At 18.8% G+C, this 20,065-nt stretch overlaps 2 protein-coding genes across 2 annotated transcripts; both read right to left on the bottom strand.

The window, feature by feature from the left end:
• Window positions 1-5,811: 5,811 nt before the first annotated feature.
• CORC01_00070 (uncharacterized protein) lies at window positions 5,812-6,030 on the bottom strand (the record flags this gene model as incomplete). Its single annotated transcript, XM_022611728.1, has 1 exon — window positions 5,812-6,030. A coding segment is annotated over one exon (219 nt), but the record flags the coding sequence as incomplete, so codon positions are not given.
• Window positions 6,031-19,606: 13,576 nt separating this feature from the next.
• On the bottom strand, window positions 19,607-19,873 carry CORC01_00069 (uncharacterized protein; the record flags this gene model as incomplete). The annotated part of the gene is made up of 2 exons (XM_022611727.1): window positions 19,607-19,660; window positions 19,715-19,873. The coding sequence occupies 2 exons, from the start codon at window positions 19,871-19,873 to the stop codon at window positions 19,607-19,609; spliced, it is 213 nt and encodes a 70-aa protein (XP_022481732.1).
• Window positions 19,874-20,065: the final 192 nt, after the last annotated feature.

Below are 20,065 nucleotides of genomic sequence, written 5' to 3'. Positions count from 1 at the left end.
ATAAGACTTTATAAAGTTATAAATATTAACCGTACGATAATTATAATAGATATAGTTAATAGCCTTACTTAGTTTCGTATAATATATATTAAGCTATATTATTAAGAAAAGGCTATATATAAAGACTAAGACCTAGATTAAAAAAAAGTCTAACTACTATAATTATTAACTTAACTAAAATTAAAAAAAAGGCCGAAAAAGAAAATAATACGATAAGGCCCTGTATAACAATCGGTACGACTCTACTTAATTTAAAAAAAAAATAACTACGATTTAATTATTAAGTTATAATAAAATAATATTATTACGATTTTTAAAAGACCGTATAAAGAATCTAACGTTATTAAGATCGACGCTTTTATTATTTAAAAAGTTTTTATTTTTATATAATACGATTAAAAATAATATAAATCTTTTTGTATTTATAAAATTAAAATAGTACGAGAGATTAAAAATAAATTTATAAAACCGATTAAAAAATCGAAATTAGTTATTTAAAAGTATAGGGATAAAGAAAAAGAAAGTATTTTTATATAAGTATTTATCGTTTAGAAAATAAGCTAAAGATTAGTTTTAATTTTTAGTTTTACTTTTATATAAAACTTTAAAACGTAAAATAAATTACAAAATATTATTTAAACCTATATGTAATCGTATAATAAGCTTAATAGGATTATCGTTACTTAACTTTTTAAAGAACTTTAAGATAAATATTTTAAAAAAACGCTATTATATATCCTTAAATTTTTATATAAATTAATAAAGTTAAGGCTATATTAATATAAAACTTATTACGCTTATTATATTAATAATCTTAATATAATATAATTATCGTACGACCTATATTTATTTTATATAATAAAGAACTTAAAAGATTTTAAGCTTATAATAATATAAATTAATAATATTTTTAGTTTTATTACCGTACGATTTTTAAAAAAAAAAAAATAATTTAAACTTTATAACTTTTATATAAAGCCTAAAATAATTCTAGTTTAAAATTAACTAATCGAATTTAATAAAGGCCGTATTTTAATTTTAAATAAGGATATTTTATTTAGTTAAAAAGGATAAATTAAATAGCTTTATATAATCGATAAAATAGCACTCGATACTTTATAATAATACGTTATATAATAAATAAAAAGGGTATATATATTTTTTATATATTAACCTAAAGCTATATACGACTTTTTAATAACGGCTTAATTTAAAAAATTAACGTTAGAAAATATAAACGATTTAAATAAACGATTATAATAATAAATTAATAATTTAGACCGAAGGTTAAAATATATATTATTAGATATATCTCGTATAAGTATTTATATTTTTATTAATAGATTATTTATTAATAATTCTAACCTCTCTTTTTAACTTAAATTTCTAATTATTCTTAATAAGGAAACTTCTTATATAATAATAAAGTTTAAAATTAAAAAGAATATTATTTATTAAAGCTTTATAAAATATAAATATATTATATAAAACGTTTTAATAAATAAGTTTTATAGAATAGTAACTAGGTTCGATAGTATTATTATTATTCGTACGATATTAAATAATATTTTAAATACCTTTATATATCTTAAGATTCCCTTTACTATTTATTTTAACTCTCGGTCGCTATACAAATACCTAGTTAAACTAAATATTATAAATAAAAAAAAACTTATAATTAATATAATATTATTAAAAGAATCGTATAAAATTTTTTTTTTTAAAAGTAAAATAGATTAATAAGAAAAATAATCCGTTAAACGCTTTTATAAAAAAGTTTTTAAATATAGTATTTAAATAACTTATTTTAATTAACTATTTAAAAATTAAAATTAAAATATATATAAATAAGTTAAAAAAAGAAAAAGAATATATTATTAATCGTATAATATAACTAATATATATAAAGATTATTTTTATTTTAATTAAAAATTGTTTTATTATTTATATCGTATACCTAAATATATATTTATTTTATCAATTTTTTCTTATTATTTCCTTATCGTACGAACTAAATTAAAAACCCTAGATTTTTTATTTTAGTATAATAAGATACTCTTTAGCAATTTTAACACTTTTAATTATAAAACGACTTTTAATCGCATTATAAAGACGATTATTACTAGACCGACCTTTATTAAACCGACCTTTACTAAACCGACCTCTACTAAAACGACTTTTATTAAGACCGCTACCTCTATTATTATTATTATTTTTATATAAATTATGATTAATATATTCGTAATAAGTATTATAAAATTATTAAACGTATTTAATATAAGCTCCGTTTTAATAATTATAGACTTATATATATTTATAAAATTAAATATTAAATTATTAATATTTCTAAATATAACCTCGTATAATAAAGCTACGGGACTAAATTAAGATAGTTTAAAAATAACCTTTATAATAGATAATATAAATAAATAAAAAATAAAAATCTTTATTAATAGGAAGACGTATTTAAATATTACGTAAAGGTATTTAAGTAACTTAGCGCTTTTAATTTTAAAAAAATATTAATACGAGTTAAAAAATAAAAAAAAAAAACCGTATAAATATTAATATAAAAAGAAATTATAAAGTTACGATTTAAATTAAACCTGGTAAATAAAATAATATAACGAATATTTTAAAAATCTGTACGAACTTTAATAGTTTTTATTAAGGTAATAAACCGAGTATTTTAATTACCGGGAACGAGTTAATTAATAAAAATAAAAGATATATTAATTCGTACGAAGTTAATATAGAAAGTTATTATTAATATATAATAAAAAAAGCCTTGTTATTTAGGTTATTTATAGAATTAATATAGAAATAAAAAAATAAAAAGTTAAAAAAGAGGTAAAAGCTGCTTTTATATACCCTCTTATATAAATACTTAAATAAGTATTTATAAAAGTAATAAATTAATATAGAAAGTCTATATGGGTAATTTATTATAGCTATTTCAGATTAAGTGAATCAATACAATAATTATATATATAATTCATTAATAAATTTAATCTCAACATCGACTTATCCGTTAATTAATAAATAACTATTTTATTTTTATTTAATTATATAACGGATTATTATTATATTTATTTAAATTAAAGGCGTAAGAGTTTAGTTTATTATTTTAAAAAATAAATAACTATCGTCGTATAATAACTTACTTATTTAGTTATTAACTAACTTTATAAAACGATAATTAGTTTAACTTAATTATTAACCTAGGGGATAGCGTACGTTTATTAATAAAAAAAAAAGTTCTTAATATTAGAATAATAATAACTAGGACTAAACGTACGGTATATTAAAAGTAATTAAATTTTTATTTAATTACGTAAATATTCCGATACGTAACTAGCTTTAGTTGCGTATAAAAATATATTCTAAAACATTTTCCTTATTATACAAACTTAAAAAGATTATTATAAAATAAAATCACTTTTTTAATTATTAATTTATTACCGGGATCTGTGTATATATCCCCCCCTAGTCCGTCTAACAGGCTTAGATTTAAAAATACGTTTTTTTTTTATTTATTTTAATAACTAATTTCGCTATAGCCTTAATTACTTAACTTATAATATATATAAAATTAATATCGTGTTTATATAAAATAGTTCCCTTAGTAAAAAAATAAATATATTTTTTTTAAAGATTGTTTTATAATCCGGGCTAAAGTTTTTAATTAAAAAAATAGATATATCGATATTAAAATTATCTTTTTTATTTAAAATAAGCTAATCGATATATCCCTTTAACTTTTACTATTATATAGCTAGCTAAGTTTTTTATATTAATAATGTTTATTTCCTTACTTACGGGGTTAAGTTTAGCGCTTATTAATTTTAATATTATTTAATTAATTTTTATTATTATTATTATTTTCGCTTCGTAATTTAATATATAATTAAATATATATCTTTTATTAATAAATTCATTAATACGTACGTTAATATTTTTTTCATATTCCTAAATAAGTTACATATTTATATTATTTTAAATATTATATTTAAAAGATTAGGTATATTAATACTATCTATTATCTTATAATAGTTTATTAAACGGTCGCTTAATATCGGTTCAATACTACGACTCGTTTTTATTATATATTTAATCTTAATATCAAAAATTTCCTTTTTTATAAATATTTTAATTACGCCTATATTAATTATTATACAAAAGTCGTAACGATTGATTAAAATAAATTTAATATTTAATAATTAGCTCTTTAATATATTAAATCTTCGCTTTTAACTTTTTTTAAATTTTTAAGTTATCTTAAATAAATATTATATATATATTTAGAACTAATATTTTATTAATTAAAAACTTCCTATAAGGCTTATTCTTTGTTTTTTACCTAAGCTATATATTATAAGGTTATTATAATATAAAACGTTATAAACTATTCGAGCCCCGTTTTAGCTAAAGGGGGCTCTTTTTAATTAATGTTACGATCGGCTAGTTATAATAAGGTTTATATTAATAAATGTTAAGGCTACGATATTCGTAAATAATAGTCATTATAAAAATAGCTTTAAAAAAGTTATTATTTATAAATCGTAAAATAAATAAAGCTTTAGTAATTAATCGTAATTTTATTAAATAAGTTTTTAATAAAAATAGTTAAAAATAATTATAAAATTTAATATAAAGTTAATTATTAAAAAAGTTATAAAAATCTATTTTTAAACCTAACTTAGGCTATTTTATATATAAATTTTAATTATAAATATATTTTTTATAATATTTTCTTTACTATTATCCGATCGTTTATTAAATAGTTATTTATTTTATATTTTTATAATTATTTATTTTATTTATTTATAAACGTCCGTTTTTTATTTTATTATATAAATATAATTATATAACTTATTTATAATTGTTTTATTTTAAAAAGAATTATTTAAGTTTTTATTATTATATATATAATATAATAGCTATTATAAATTTTATAAAATAAGGCCTTAGTTTAATAATATATATTAAATTATAATAGTAACTTTTTTTTTTAAAAATCTAGTTCTTAAGTTTATAAATAAGTTATTTATTTTTAAATTAAAAAATTATTAAATTTCTTTTTTAAAATATATTAATATTATATTAAATCGGATTAAAAAATTAAAATCGTTAATAACTACGTTTAGTCATTATTTATTATATATTATTCGTTTTTTTAATAAAAATATAAAAATAATATTATATTTAAATTATTATTCTTAAAGTATTCGTTATTTAGTTTTTTTTAATTTCGATATTTATCGAATATATTATTATTTAAATATTTTAAATAATACTTTTATTAATGTTATTTATATTTATAAATTTTTAAAAAAAGTGTTTTATAAATCTTAATTAATAAATATAATAAATCGTTTAATAATAAAGTCCGATCGCCTTAACTATAGAAAATAAATAGAAAAATCGAGATTTTATAAAAAAGCTATAAAGCTATAAAAAAAAACTAAAGCTTATTAAAAAACTTAAATTAAATTAAATAAATCGTTATTTAAATTAAAACGCCTTTATTTTTAAAAACGAATAATATTTAAAATAAATCGTATAGTATTAAAAGAGTTTTTTAAAGATATTAAAAAAGTTTTTTTAATAGCCTAGGAGGCGTAAGTTAATAATATTTTTAATATTATTAATTAGGACGCCGTAATAATTAGAGTATTAAGTATAAATTTAATTTTAATACTTTTTAAAAAGCTATTAAAAATTTTAAAAGTTTATAATAGGTTTTTATATATCATTTTTATATTTATAATCTTTTTATTTAATAAAATATTTTTCTCGTTTTTTTTTAATTCAATAGTTAATAATTCGTTTAGTTTTATATTTTAATTTATTAAATTTAACGATAATACGATTTTTCATATATAATCCCTTAAATACTAATTTTAAAAATAAAATATAAAAAACTAAGTAATATCGTATTATATTTAAAAGTTTTAATTTAAAATTAATTAAAAAAACTTTCTTAATAATTTCGAAAAGTTTAAATTTGTTATAATTTAACTTATTGTTTAGTTATTTTATTTTAATATTATATTAAAAGAGATATACGTTATTTCTTTTTTTTAAAATTAATTCATTAATTTTTAATTTATTAACGTATTTCTTTATATAGTATTATACGAATTTAAAATTTAAAAAGACTTTTTTTTAAATCTTTTAAAGTTTACTTATATTTATTATAGTTTTTATAATTTATAATCCTTTGCGTATTTCTTTATATATAATTAATTAAAATCTATAGTTAAAATAAAAAAAGGATTTTTTTATATTTTTATTAACTACGTTATTATATATAAACTAAGCTATTAATAATAATATTACTTAATTATTTTAATCGTAATTTATATAATAACGGAAGTATATTTTAAAAACTTAATTAATTTTTTCCGTTTATTTATTAATTTATAAATAAAAAAAGGTCGATAATTTATAATTTATATTAAGTTATAAAATTAAAAAACTTTAAATTTTAATAATAAATAGTTTATTTTTATTAAAAACTATTTTTTTAAGTAAACTATAGTTAATAATAACTATTTTAAAAAAAGTATATATTAATTTTTTAATATTATTTATTTTTTATATAATATAAAATAAGTAAATTTAATAAATCGGTTAATAATAATTAAGATATTATTGTATTATATATTTATTAATAGTTTTTTAAATTTTAATAGTTTAATAATAAAATTTTAAAAAATTAAATATTATATTTTTAACAATATTAATAATAATTATAGTTTTTTATAAAGTTTATAAAAGTTATTTTTATTTTTTTTATAAATATCGTAATTTTTAATAATTTTAATAATTTTTATTTTTATAACGGATTTATTATAATATTAACGAATCTATTTTTATATTTTTATAATATTTTAATAATTATATATTTAAATATTATAAACTTTTATAATAAACTTAAGGGTTATCTTTTTAAATAAATTAATATTCACTTTTTTAATTATTATAAAAGTTTTTTAATTATTATAAAAGATTTTTTAATTATTATAAAAGATTTTATAATAAATATAAAATAACTATTATTGTTATATTTAAAAATTATTTATATTTCTTTAAGAATTATAATTTTATAATTAAATCGTTTATTAAAAACGTTTATTTTATTATTTTTTAAACTTTTTTAATAAATAATTTAAAAATTAAATTTAAATAAAAATTCGCTTTATTTAATTTATTATTTATTTAAATTTTTATTTATTATAAAGTTTATAAAATTTTTATAATTTATATAAATAATAATTTATATTTTATTTTTAAAAATTATAATTTTTATTTTTTAAAAATTTTAATTATAATTATTAATTTTTTATTATAAATTTACTAATTTAATTTTATTTTATAAAATATTTTAAAATAAAATATATAAAAATAAATTATTTTTTATTAATTTTATTGTTTTAAAATAATCTTTATAATAAAATTTAAAATATTAATCTTAATTTTAAATAGTCTTTTTAAATTTAAAATTATAATTATTAATTTTAAAATAATTAAGTTTTTAATTTTATTAAAAGCTTTTTTATATTTTTTATTTTGAATAAAAATTATATTTTCTTTTATTAAATTTTCAAAAAGTTTAATAATAAAAACATAATTTTTAAAGAATCGTTAATAAAATTAATAAATTTTAAAAATAATTATATATTTTTAATATTAATAAATATAAACTAATTCTTATTTATTATTATTTTAAATACTTATATATAAATTTATTTTAATATAATTATATAATTAAAAAAATCTATTTTTTATATATAAAATTCGTATTTATTAAATTTAATAAAGAGCTTTACGTTTTAAAACTTTTAAAATATTATATAAATATATTTTTTATACGTTTTAAAATGAAAAAAAAAGTAAAATATTATTAAAATAAACGATTATAAAAATATTAATATATTTTTTAAATATATAATTAATTATTATTTAAAATATAATAATTATGTTAATAAATTTAAAAAGTATAATTAAATATTTATAAAGTTTTTTATATATTAAAAATATCGTTTTTTATTCATTTTTCTTTATTTTAATTTAATTAAATTTTTTTTTAAAATTTATTATAGTAAATTATTAAGCTTTATAAAATATTTCTTTAAGTTTTATAATAAAAAATAATAAATAATAATTCTTTTTAATAATTTTATTAAGTTTTTTTTAATTAATTATAAGTTTAAATTCTTTTTTACTTTTCTTAAATATAAAAGAAATTAATATTTTTATTAAAAAGGATAATAATTTAATATAACCTTTTTTAAATCTATTATTAATATATTTATTAAATTTATTGTATTTAAATTAATTTATAAAATATAATAAATAAAATTTAAATTATATTCTTTTTTTTAATTTGATCTCTATATCTTAATTATTATATTTTAATAGTCTTATTTTCTTTTTAAAATAAATAGTTTTATATAAATTTAATATTTTTTAAATATAATTTAAAATAGGTCCGATTTTTAATTGTTTATATTAAATATAAATATCTTAATAAATTCTATCGTTTTAATAAAAGCGATATATTTAATTTATTTTTATTTATTAAATATTATATGAAACTTATTTAAACTTTCTTTTTTTAAATTATTTAGTAGTTAAATCTATTTAATAAAATTAATTAGTTTTTTAATTTATTTATAAATTATATTTTCGTAATTACGAAATTCTTAAAATAATGTCGGTATTTTTAATTTTTATAATATTATATTTTAATTATTTTAATTAATTATTATTATATATCGTAAAATATATAGTCTTTTAATTAATATATCTATTATTATACTTAACATCTTTTCTTTCTATTATTTAAAAAATATACGGTTTTATTTTTTATATTTATAATAAATTATATTTATTTACTATTTTTAATAAAATAAAAAACTTTTAAACGTTATTATTAATAATAACGCTTATATTATATCCGTTTATTTAGAATTTAATTTATAAATATTCCTTATTAAGGAATATTATAAAATATAAAAATTTATTTATTTTAGTTACTTTTTATTATCTTTTTATAATTAACGTATTTAGTTTTTTAATATTTTAAAACTTAATATTCGTTTTTTTTATAAGCTATTTATAATTAGTTATTAAATCGGAACGCCTTTATTTTTTAATAAATAAATATAATACGTTAATAATATTGCGGATATTATTTATTTCTTTATTCATAAGGTTTCTCTTTTTAAAAAACAATTTATAGTTTTTAAATATTTTAATATTAAATTATATATTTAAAATATATTGATTATATAAATAGTCTTTTAATTTTTTAATAAACTAATTTAGTTTTCTTTAAAAATTTATAAATCTTTATTATTTTAATTACTTATTTAAATCGGCTTCTTTTTTAATAATAAAATCGTTAATATTTAGTAATATTTTATAATTAATTTTTAATTAAGTATATTATTTAGCGACGTCGTAAGGTTTATTTAAATTATAAAATAATTATTAATTTATAAACTATTTATAATTTAATATTTAAATATTATTTAAAAAAGGGTCGTAATTTAATCCTTTAATATTAAATTTTATAAATATATTATTAATAATGTTTTCGTTTAAATCGTTTGATTTAATATTCTTTTTAAATATAAGAAAATTTTATTTTAAATAAAATATATTATCCTTTATTATTATTTTAAATTATTTATTTATTTATTATTATAAATTAGTAAAGATTATTTTTATAATTAAATATTAAAAAGTATAAACGTTTATCGTATAATAAACTTTATTTAAATTTTTAATATATTATTAATAACGTTTTTTTAATATTTAAAATTTAAAAATTAAATTTTTTTTTTATTAATTTTATTTTATAATTAAAAAAAGTTTTTTTTATTTTAATTTTTAATTATTTTTAAAATTATTATTAAAATAAAACGATTATTATTTTTATATTTAGTCGTTTTTTTTAATAATTAATTAGTTTTATAATAATTAATTAAAATATAAATATAATTTTTATTATAATTCTTTATTATTAAAAAATATTATTTATAATATTAAATTATTTTATTAAATATTCGTTATATTATATAAATAAATTTATTTAAAATTCGTATTTTATAAATTAAAATCTCGTTTTTTAATTAAAATAGATTGTTTTTAATTTTAATTATTATTATTATTTTAATTTCTTTTTATTATTATAAAAGTTTACGTTCGCTTAGGAAAATTAATAAATTATATTTTAATTATTTTATATACTATTAAAAATATTTAAATATATTTTTTTATTATAATTTTTAATAATTTTAAAATATTAAACTATTTTTTATTTATTTATTATAATAAAAGTTTTATTAAAAGGTTTTTTAAAATATTATTTTAATTATTTTTTATTATCTTAATAAATAAAATAGTTATCGTTATAATATATAATTTATAAAAGCGATTTATAAAATATTTTTTTAAAAATAATATTAATTTATTTTTTAAAAATAGGTTATTATTAAATTTATTTAAATTATTTATAACTTTTAATTATATATTTTAATTTATTAAAATTATGATATTTAAAATCTTTTTTTAATAAGATTAGTTTTATTTTATTATATTAAGGTTTATAATTCCGCTATATTATTTATAAATAATAATTTATTAAAAGTTATTATTCTCGTTATAATAGTATTTTTAATTAAAGTTATATTAAAATTATTATTAATATTTACGTTTTAAATTAAGTTCTTATTATTATTATTTTTTTATAAAAACGGTTATTAATTTTAATTATAAATTTAATATATTAAAAAAAAACCGTTTAATTTATTAATTTTAATAAATTCGTTCTTAATTTTATTTTTTAATTTTTAATAAAATATAAGAATTTTAATATTATTAATAAGATTAAATTAAATATTAAATTATTTAAACTTAACTAAATAAGTTTTTATTGATTTAATTTATTAAAATTATAATATATTACGCTTAGCTTATTAATTTTTATTTAAATTTTAAAAAAATAATTTAAAAACTTTTTTAAATTTTTTAAAATTATAATAAATATCTTATATTTTAATAAAATATTTATTAAAAGTTTTTTTTTAAAATACTATTTTTAAAATACTTTTAATTTATTTAAAAACTTATTTTTTAAAAAGATTAATAATATATATAATTTTTTTAATTTCGTTATTAAAATTATTTTAATAAAAATTTTAAAAATTTATAATTTAAATTAAAAACCTTTTTAAAATTTTAAAAATATTATTAAAAGTAATAAATATATTAAATTTAAGTTTTTATTATTTTTTATTAAAAAGGGTAATAACGATATTAATAGTATTTTAAAATAAATTCTTTTATTTAATAAGTTTTAAAACTTTATTATGTTTAATATTAATTTTTTTAAATATAATATTAAATAATGTTTATATATAAACGATATTATAATCGTTTTTAATTTAAACTTTTATTAATTAAATAATAATAATATTAAAAAGGTCTGTTAGTTTTTTATTATATTAAATATTCTAATTAATAACGCGGCGTATTTAAATATATATTATTTTATTAAAGACTGCGTCCTTATTAAAATTATATTTAATATTAAGTATTTTTAAATTTTTTTTAGTTTAAACAAGTTCGGTATTTAAAACTTAAGGTTTTTTATTTTTATTAAAAAAAAATTAATTAAATATCGTTTATATTATTTAATAAGTTTTTATAAAGTTAATTTATTAAATAAAAGTAATTAAAATATTATAGTTAATTAGTCGTAATAAGGTTTATATTAATAAAAGTCGGGGCTATGATATTTATAAATAATAATTATTATTAAAATAATTTTAAAAAAACTATTATTTATAAATTATAAATAAATAAAACTTCGGTAATTAATTATAATCTTATTAAATAAATTCTTAATAAAAGTAATTAAAATTAATCGTAAGATTTAATACGAAATTAATTATTAAAAAGGTTATAAAAATCTATCCTTAAGCCTAGCTTAAGCTATTTTATATATAAATCTTAATCGTAAATATATTTTTTATAATATTTTATTTATTATTATTTAACTATTTATTAAACGGTCGTTTATTTTATATTTTTATAATTATTTATTTTATTTATTTATAAACGTCCGTTTTTTATTTTATTATATAATTATAATTATATAACTTATTTATAATTTTTTTTTTTTAAAAAGAGCCGTTTAATTTTTTATTATTATATATATATTATAATAGCCGCCGTAGGTTTTATAGGGCAGGGCCTTAGTTTAATAATACGTGTTGGGTCGTAATATTAAATTACTATTTAAATTTTAAATATAATCTTAAAAAAGAGATCCTTAAAAAGGAATAATTAAATATTTAAAACCGCTTCGAAAAATTAAATTAATTCAAAGTTAAAATAAAAAAGCTTTAGTAAAAAGCTATAAAAAAATAATAATAAAATTATAATAACCGTTATTAATTTTAAAAATTCTATAAGGGTTAGTTTATATTTTTATTTATTTAAAACTTTAAATTTAAAACTAAATAACGGAAACTATTTCTTAAATTTATAAAACCTTTTTATATATTAAAAAGAGTAAGAAAGTAAGTATACCGTTTTACTTTATTTAAAATATAAAATGGTAAAATAAGAACTAAATAAAGTAGTTAATTATAAAAATATCAAGGGCGGTCGTTTTTATTTAATTTAATAAATAAGCTAGCTTTTAGAATATAATTTTTAAATTAATAAAGAAAATATAATAAACGCATTTAAAGTTATTAAGGATTATAAAAAAAGAGTTAAGAAAAATACTACATAAATAAAAGAGTAAAATATTTATAATTCTTTTTAAAATCGGTAATTTTTTAATTATTAAATTAATAGGAAACCTAAATATTAAAAAGAAATGTTAATTTCGATAGATTAATTATTTAAATTATTAAGAACTTTTAGTAAAAATAAGGTTATTACTTTTTAAAACTTAATAAAAAAGAATATTAAAGATAATATTAGCTAGAATCTAAGTTAAGAAAAGACTTATATTAATATTATTAATACGTTAGAAAATATTTTAAATAATTAAAACTAGAATTAGGTTATTGATTTTAATAAAAAGTTATTAATAAATTAAATAGTAAAGGATAGCAGCGATTTTATTACGTGTATATATTTATTAAATTAGTCATTTTTAATTACTAAGAATTAGGCTAAGATTAACGGTATATTTTTTATAATAAAATTAATATAAGTTCATATAATAAATTAGGACCAAAAGGGAACTGTTTATTTTAGGGTTATATTTTAAACGGTTATTAAAATTACAAATTAAATAAAAACAGCGGATAATATATTTATAACGAGCTAAGTATATTACTTAGTATTTATAATATTATATTTATTGAAAAGTTAATTAAAGTTTATTAAAAAGGAATAAAATCTCTTAATTTATTTAATAAATTTAAAAACAGGATAATAATATTCTTAACGATAATTAATATTTATTTAAATAAAATATTTTTATATAGTTTGCGAAATATTATTAAGTTTTTTTTAAATCGTTTTAAATTTTTAATAAATATAAAAATGAGATAAGGCTATATAAATTTAGAAAATATTTTAAAAATTACTTAAAAATAGGGGAGCTAATTACGATTAATTAATAATATTTTTATAAAAACCTAAAGAATAAAAGAATAAATTATAATATTTAAATTATTTTATTTATTATATTAAATGTAATAATTACTTTTTTAAAAGAGGTAAATATAATCGAAAGTTGGTATATTATTAATAAGGGTTTTGTTTTTTTAATAGTTTTTATATTTAATTCGAATATAATATGTATAAGGCTAAGCGGATTTATTATATACGGGTTTAAGGCCGAGGTTAAGGATTTCTTTAAAATTAAAGTTTATATTACTAAAACTATTTAAGCTATTCTATTTTATTTTATTAATATTATTACGGATCTCTTTTTATTTAAACTTCTTTTTATTTTAATATTTATTTTATTTATTATTATTTACTTTATTTTTATTATTTTTTTAATTAGTAATTTTATTTTTATTGTTATTATTAATATTACGTATTTTTTTATTATTTTAGTAATTATCAAATTTATAATTACTATACTCTTTTTTTAACGTCGGCTTTTTATTATTATTTTAATTAAAAGATTTAATTGAATTATAAAAAAAAAGGGGCTACGCCCCGAAAAGCTTTTATTTTTTATATCAAAAAATCTTTTAAAATTATTATTATAATTATAATAAAATATAATAGTATTAAAAACAAAAAACTAAAGAATTTATTAAAAATTATTATAAAAAAAGGAATTAATTAATTAATAAATAAGGTTAAAAATATTATTACGAAAAGTAAATAAAAAATATTAATAAAATAAAAGTTTAAAAAAACAAAGGTTATAAAATAAAATTATTTATAAAAAAAGAATTATTTAAAAATATTAAATAAAAAAGAAATTAAAAGTATTTTTAAAATTACCGTTTTTAAAAATAGGAATAATAATTTAAATTATTTATATAAGTTATTAAATAACCGGAATATTTAGTTATTAAATCTTAAGGGATTAGTTAGTTAGCTAAGAGATTTTCTATTATATTAAAAATTTTATATATTAATTAAAAATAGTTATTTTAAATAAGTATAGTTATTATAAAATTAATATAGTATAAAACGTTATAAACTATTCGGGCCCTGTTTAAGCTAAAGAGGGCTCCTTTTAGTTAGCTTTTTATTATTTAGTAATAGAGGGTTAAGATTTAGCTTTTATTTAATATTAAACTTACTTCTTAAGAGTACTATTTTTATATTTAGTTGACCTGCCTGTTATAGATTTAAGAAGATTATAACCTCTGAGTATTATTTTTATAGGACTATTCAGCGGAGATGAATATAAAAGGAGTATATATAGTTATTTAGAAGTTTAAAGATATATTTTAATTAAATATCCCGAAATATAATATAAATTTTTTTTTAAAGTGGCCTCTGTATAAACTTATTATGTATAATATAATTAATATGAAGGCGGCTAAATTTAAAAATATTTATAAACGCAATATTTTATCCTAATATTAATAACGTACGCGATATAAATAGCTTTTATATTACTATTTTATAAAGAAGTTACGTAGGACTTATTATTTTATTTAATATAAGCTTTTTCGAGTACTTTTACTTATTAACTTATTATTTTTTAAAGTCTAATTTATAAAAATAGTATAAAGATAATTTTTATAACCCTATTTTATAAATAGTTAACGGATCGGGGTTATATACGTACGTAGTCGTTAAGATAGTAGTATATAATACGTTTTACGAAAGTAAAATAAACGGTTAAAAAATAAGTATAGTTAATTAAATTAGTAAACGTTTTAAAAGGGCAGTAACAATAACTCACCGCTTTTATGAAAAACTTATATATTAACTTAAACAAAACCTATAAGTTCTAATCTACCGAGAGGTGAATCGTAAAATTATTATGCTATTTAAAATAAAATAAGGAAGGCTAAGCGCTTAAGGTTAGTAGAACGGGCCGTAACGGGCGGACGACGCTAGTAAGACTATAATTCGCCAAGGCCAAGGAATAGGCGGGTTAGACCAGTAATAGTTAGCGATAGGCTAGGAAGAATAGCAAAACGTAAAAGTTATTAGCCAGCAACGTCAATAAGACCGGCAAAGCTTAAAGATTATACTAAGCGAGCTAATAAGGCGATAGTCGGAAATTAAAGAAAGCTAGCAACGCTAGCAAGGCTAGTAACGCTAGCAAGGCTAGTAACGCTAGTAACATTAGCAACGCTAGTAATGCTAGCAACGCTAGCAAGAACAAAACGCTAGGGCTAGTAAAAATAGCTAATAATAATAAAAAGGTTATAATAAAGCCTTATCCTATATAACGCTTAGCCTATTAAGGCAAAAAATCTATTTATATAAATATAATATGCTTTATTATCTTATATATATTATGGGATAAGAAAACGGTATAAATCTTATTTTATTGTTAAGTTTAGAAGCGATAAAAGTTGTGTGCCTTGCGAAGACGAGGCTTTATTATTTTTAAGGTTTTAGTTATAAATAAGATTTTTAGTTAGCTGCTTAGTCTTTAAAATAGCTTTTAGTTTTATTTAGGTATATTAGGCGTTTTTAAAATGTATTTAGAATAGTTAAATTAATTTTATAATACTTTTAGTAGTATAAAACCCTAAGTCCTAGGACTAATATATTTTTAATTTTCTTTTTTATTTTATCTATTCTTATTTTAGTTACTTTTATTACTTATTTTTTTTGGGATCTTATTTATTTATTTTTTGTTTTATCTTATTATTTATTTATAAGTAAAGATATTATTATTATTATAATAGTACGCGCGAAGAGGGTTCTTAATATCTATATTCTTTGGAAAAGCCTTAGTTATGTTAATATAGTTGCGTTTAAATATCGGGCTTTTTATAATTAAGTAGAAGCCTTTTGGGCATCGTTTTAAATTACTAAGGGTCGATAGGGAAGTAAGCTTTTTGTATAGAAGCGAGATTATAAAGCTCTCCGCGAAAAGAGCTTCCGCTTTTTAAAATAAAATAAAACGGGGCTTAGGTTTTAGTTAAGTAAAAATACGCCGTTAGGCTATCGACTTAAGTATTTAGTTGACGGAATAAGGTTTATGAAATCGATAGTGGGCAAGAGAGTCTACTTAGTGCTAATAATAGTAAAGAATTTAGGATCTTATAACTTAATTATTTTAGAGAATTAATCTTTAACATAAAACTAAATATAATACGAAATTTCCTTCGGTCGGAGAAATACCTCGGTGGGGCATCCGGTTAGTTTTATATTTTCGATATTATAATACGATATGCTAAGGGGCATCGTAATAACATTAAAATTTATAATCTTTATCGTTTAACCTATTAAGTTTATGAGAACTTAAGCTCTTATTATACTTTTTAGGTTCCGAATGGCTTTATCTTAAATAAGTCCGTTAGAAGGCTTGAGGCTGAGCTGCCTATGACTTTGAAGTTAATTTATAAGACGTATTACTAATTTATAATTATAGCTAGACGGTATTATAACTTAATATTTGTTTGTTATAGGAGCGAGATAGAGTTTTAAAAGATAATAAAACGTTTACGTATAATGCTATATAAATATTAGAATAAGTAGTAGGATTTTAAAGAAGGATCTAGATATTATATTATTATAGGACGGATAGAGATTAGGGTATTGCGTACGGACTAAAATTTATATTGGGGGGTCTTTCTTTTTAACTCTTTCGTTTTTCTTTAATTAAACAATTATTTAAGGAAATTCTGTTTCTTTAGATTTTAATTAAACTATTTACGATAGAAAGAGTTATTTTTTATATAAACTTTGCTATCCGGGCGATAGTTTCTAGTTAACCGGGCGATCGCTTACTTGTTTTATTTGGCTAATTAGACTATTAGGCTTAGTTGTGTAAAATCGATTAACTTTATATTTGATAACTTTAGTGTTTACGTATAATGAACCGTCGTAGGCAAAGGTACGTTAGCGAGTTTAACTGATATTAATTGCCTATTTAGCTAATTATAAAGTTAAAATGATTAAAGAGTAGGATATTTAATACCGCTTAGTTAGCTAGAAACTACTGCTTAGATAGCAATATCTTCTGCATATACTAGACGTACTATATACTTTTAAATTAAATATAATATTTTAGGAATTATAAGGCTAAAAATAGTATATAATATTTAATACAAAAATGCTTATATCCTATAGCTCGTTCGTAATATAAAATTAGAATCGCTTTTAAATTCTTATGTATACCGTTAAAGATCTTAAATTCTTTTAGTAGGTATTTTTATTAAAAAGCGTTTATAGATATAGTTATCTTTTTAGATTTAAATATAATCGTAAGCTTTTTTAAAGTGTTCTGTAAATTCTTTTGTAAACTTTAATGTATTTTATAATTGCTTAGGTTATTATATAAAATCTAAACCTGAATCTAAGTAATCGCGCGTTCGCTTAGCGAGGTCCTTATTAGTGAACTCCTAAGTAGACTCCTTTTTATATAGCTCCTGGGCAGCATTCGAGCCTACTGTGTGTAACGTGGCTTGACTGATGACTTTTATGGGAGGCCCCTCGTCGTTTAGACTCCTTATCTTTCTTAATCGTACCTCCGCTGACTAGGTCGTATGAGGACCTCCGCTGGAGTCGGCATTGGCGTCGAAGTGTCGTCCTCTTTTTGCGTCTGGCTCATCGACAGCGCTACTAGCACGACGTTTGCGAGACGGAGCCACCAATGAGCCAGCCAGGCGATCATTCCTCGACGCAAATTGAACTTGGTCATCCGTGTTGATACCTTCGTAGACAAACTCGGCTGCTTGTGGCATGTTTGAGTCCACTTCAGCGTCTTCCTGCTGCCGTGTATGGAGAGCAATGTGTTCCTATTTCGCTTTCGTCATGGCTCTGGTGACCCGTCCCGCTCTTTTCCAAATCTACAAGGCAGTTAGCAGAGTTCAGGGACAGCCTCCTCCATCGGTTGGACATACTTTTCGACCCTTCTGCAAGGCATTCTGAGATCCTCCTTTCCGAACTTTCGTAGGTTCAATCGGCACCTGCTGATCTGCGAGATCGGAGGAAGGCAAATGGTTCGGGTTCTGTTCGGACCTACACAAGTTCATGTTGTTAATTGCCAATAAATGGGCATGACATCATGTCTCTCCTTACATGTTTGAAGTATGATCTGATTGGTATTCGAGATCTTTGATGGAATTTGTTAGCGGACTTGAGCGGAAGGGCAGCTGCCTTTTATAGGCATCTGACATGAGACCAGCGGAGTACCACGATATCTGCTGCGGTGAAATTAGCGAGCCGTGTCTCAACAATGGGCACCTTGTCTCCGGGCACCCTCCGGAAGTTACTATTCTTGGATAATCTATAAATATATACAGTATAGCCTGTCGAAGTCGTCGTATCCTGCCTGATAAGAGTGGCAAAGGTTCATGTCCCTGCAAACGCACCTTCATGCAGGTCAGGCGCTTATAGTTCCCTGATGCTCCTCCTCGTACGCCTTGGCTGCCTTAGCTGATGGTCAGACGACCGGTCTCTGCATGAAGGCCATGGCTGTGTGTCACTTGCTGTCTTTGTTGGCGCTCGCGGCTTCTCCATGCCCCTGTTGGCGAGACCAGCGAGACCAGCAGGCTAGCGAGACCAGCGGGGTAGCAAGACCAGCGGGCCAGCAAGACCAGCAAGGCCAGCAAGACCCACAAGACCAGCAAGCCAGCGAGACCAGCAGGCTAGCAAGACCAGCGGGCCAGCAAGACCAGCCAGACCAGCCAGACCAGCAAGACCAGCAAGACCAGCGAGCCCTAACAAGGTGGCCAGTAAGGGGCGGATGAGGACATGACTGGACAAATATCTTTCCTTCTAAAGAAATAGCCAGTGATTATGCAATGTTAAAACTTGAACTAATACCGGAAGCTTCTATCTGAGCGGGAAGTTGATTGCTACACTCAGCACTAACCTACTCTTTAACCTGTCTGATAGACGTAAAATAACGATGGACTTTGCTTTTTGAGTCTAAAGCTGAAGCTAAGAGAACAGGTTTAATTGTTCATTTTTTCTTCCGCCTCTCACGGCTAGAATCACCTGCATTATACATAGCCTGCTTGATTTCCACTTGTCTATCCTCCTCTCTCCTCCTTTCCTCCTCTCTCCTTTCCTCCTCTCTCTTTTCTTCTTCTTCCCTCTGCTGTTTCTCTCGTTCCTCCCTCGCTTTTACACGCTTCTCTCGGCTGCTATCGCCTGCAGCTACCATAGCATCCTCGCAATCATCCTGATATTTTCCCTCGCTATCTCGGCTGTTTCGGCTGGCGGACATAGTGAAGGAATATCTCTGCATAAACATTACGAGGATGTATAATGTGACGTCCAAATCAGCACTTACCAGGTTTAATCTGGAACGTTGAAGGCTCCTTAGGTTCAGCTCAGTGTGAGCTAATTGATATTGCGATGCAGAGAGGTAGGTAAAAGCATCACATACGTTTGGGATGCGCCTTTATAGCCTTTATTC

This window comes from Colletotrichum orchidophilum (genome assembly GCF_001831195.1).
Source record: "Colletotrichum orchidophilum strain IMI 309357 chromosome Unknown Scaffold_1.1, whole genome shotgun sequence".
NCBI lineage: Eukaryota > Fungi > Ascomycota > Sordariomycetes > Glomerellales > Glomerellaceae > Colletotrichum > Colletotrichum orchidophilum.
This window is presented reverse-complemented; position numbering and strand designations above follow the sequence as displayed.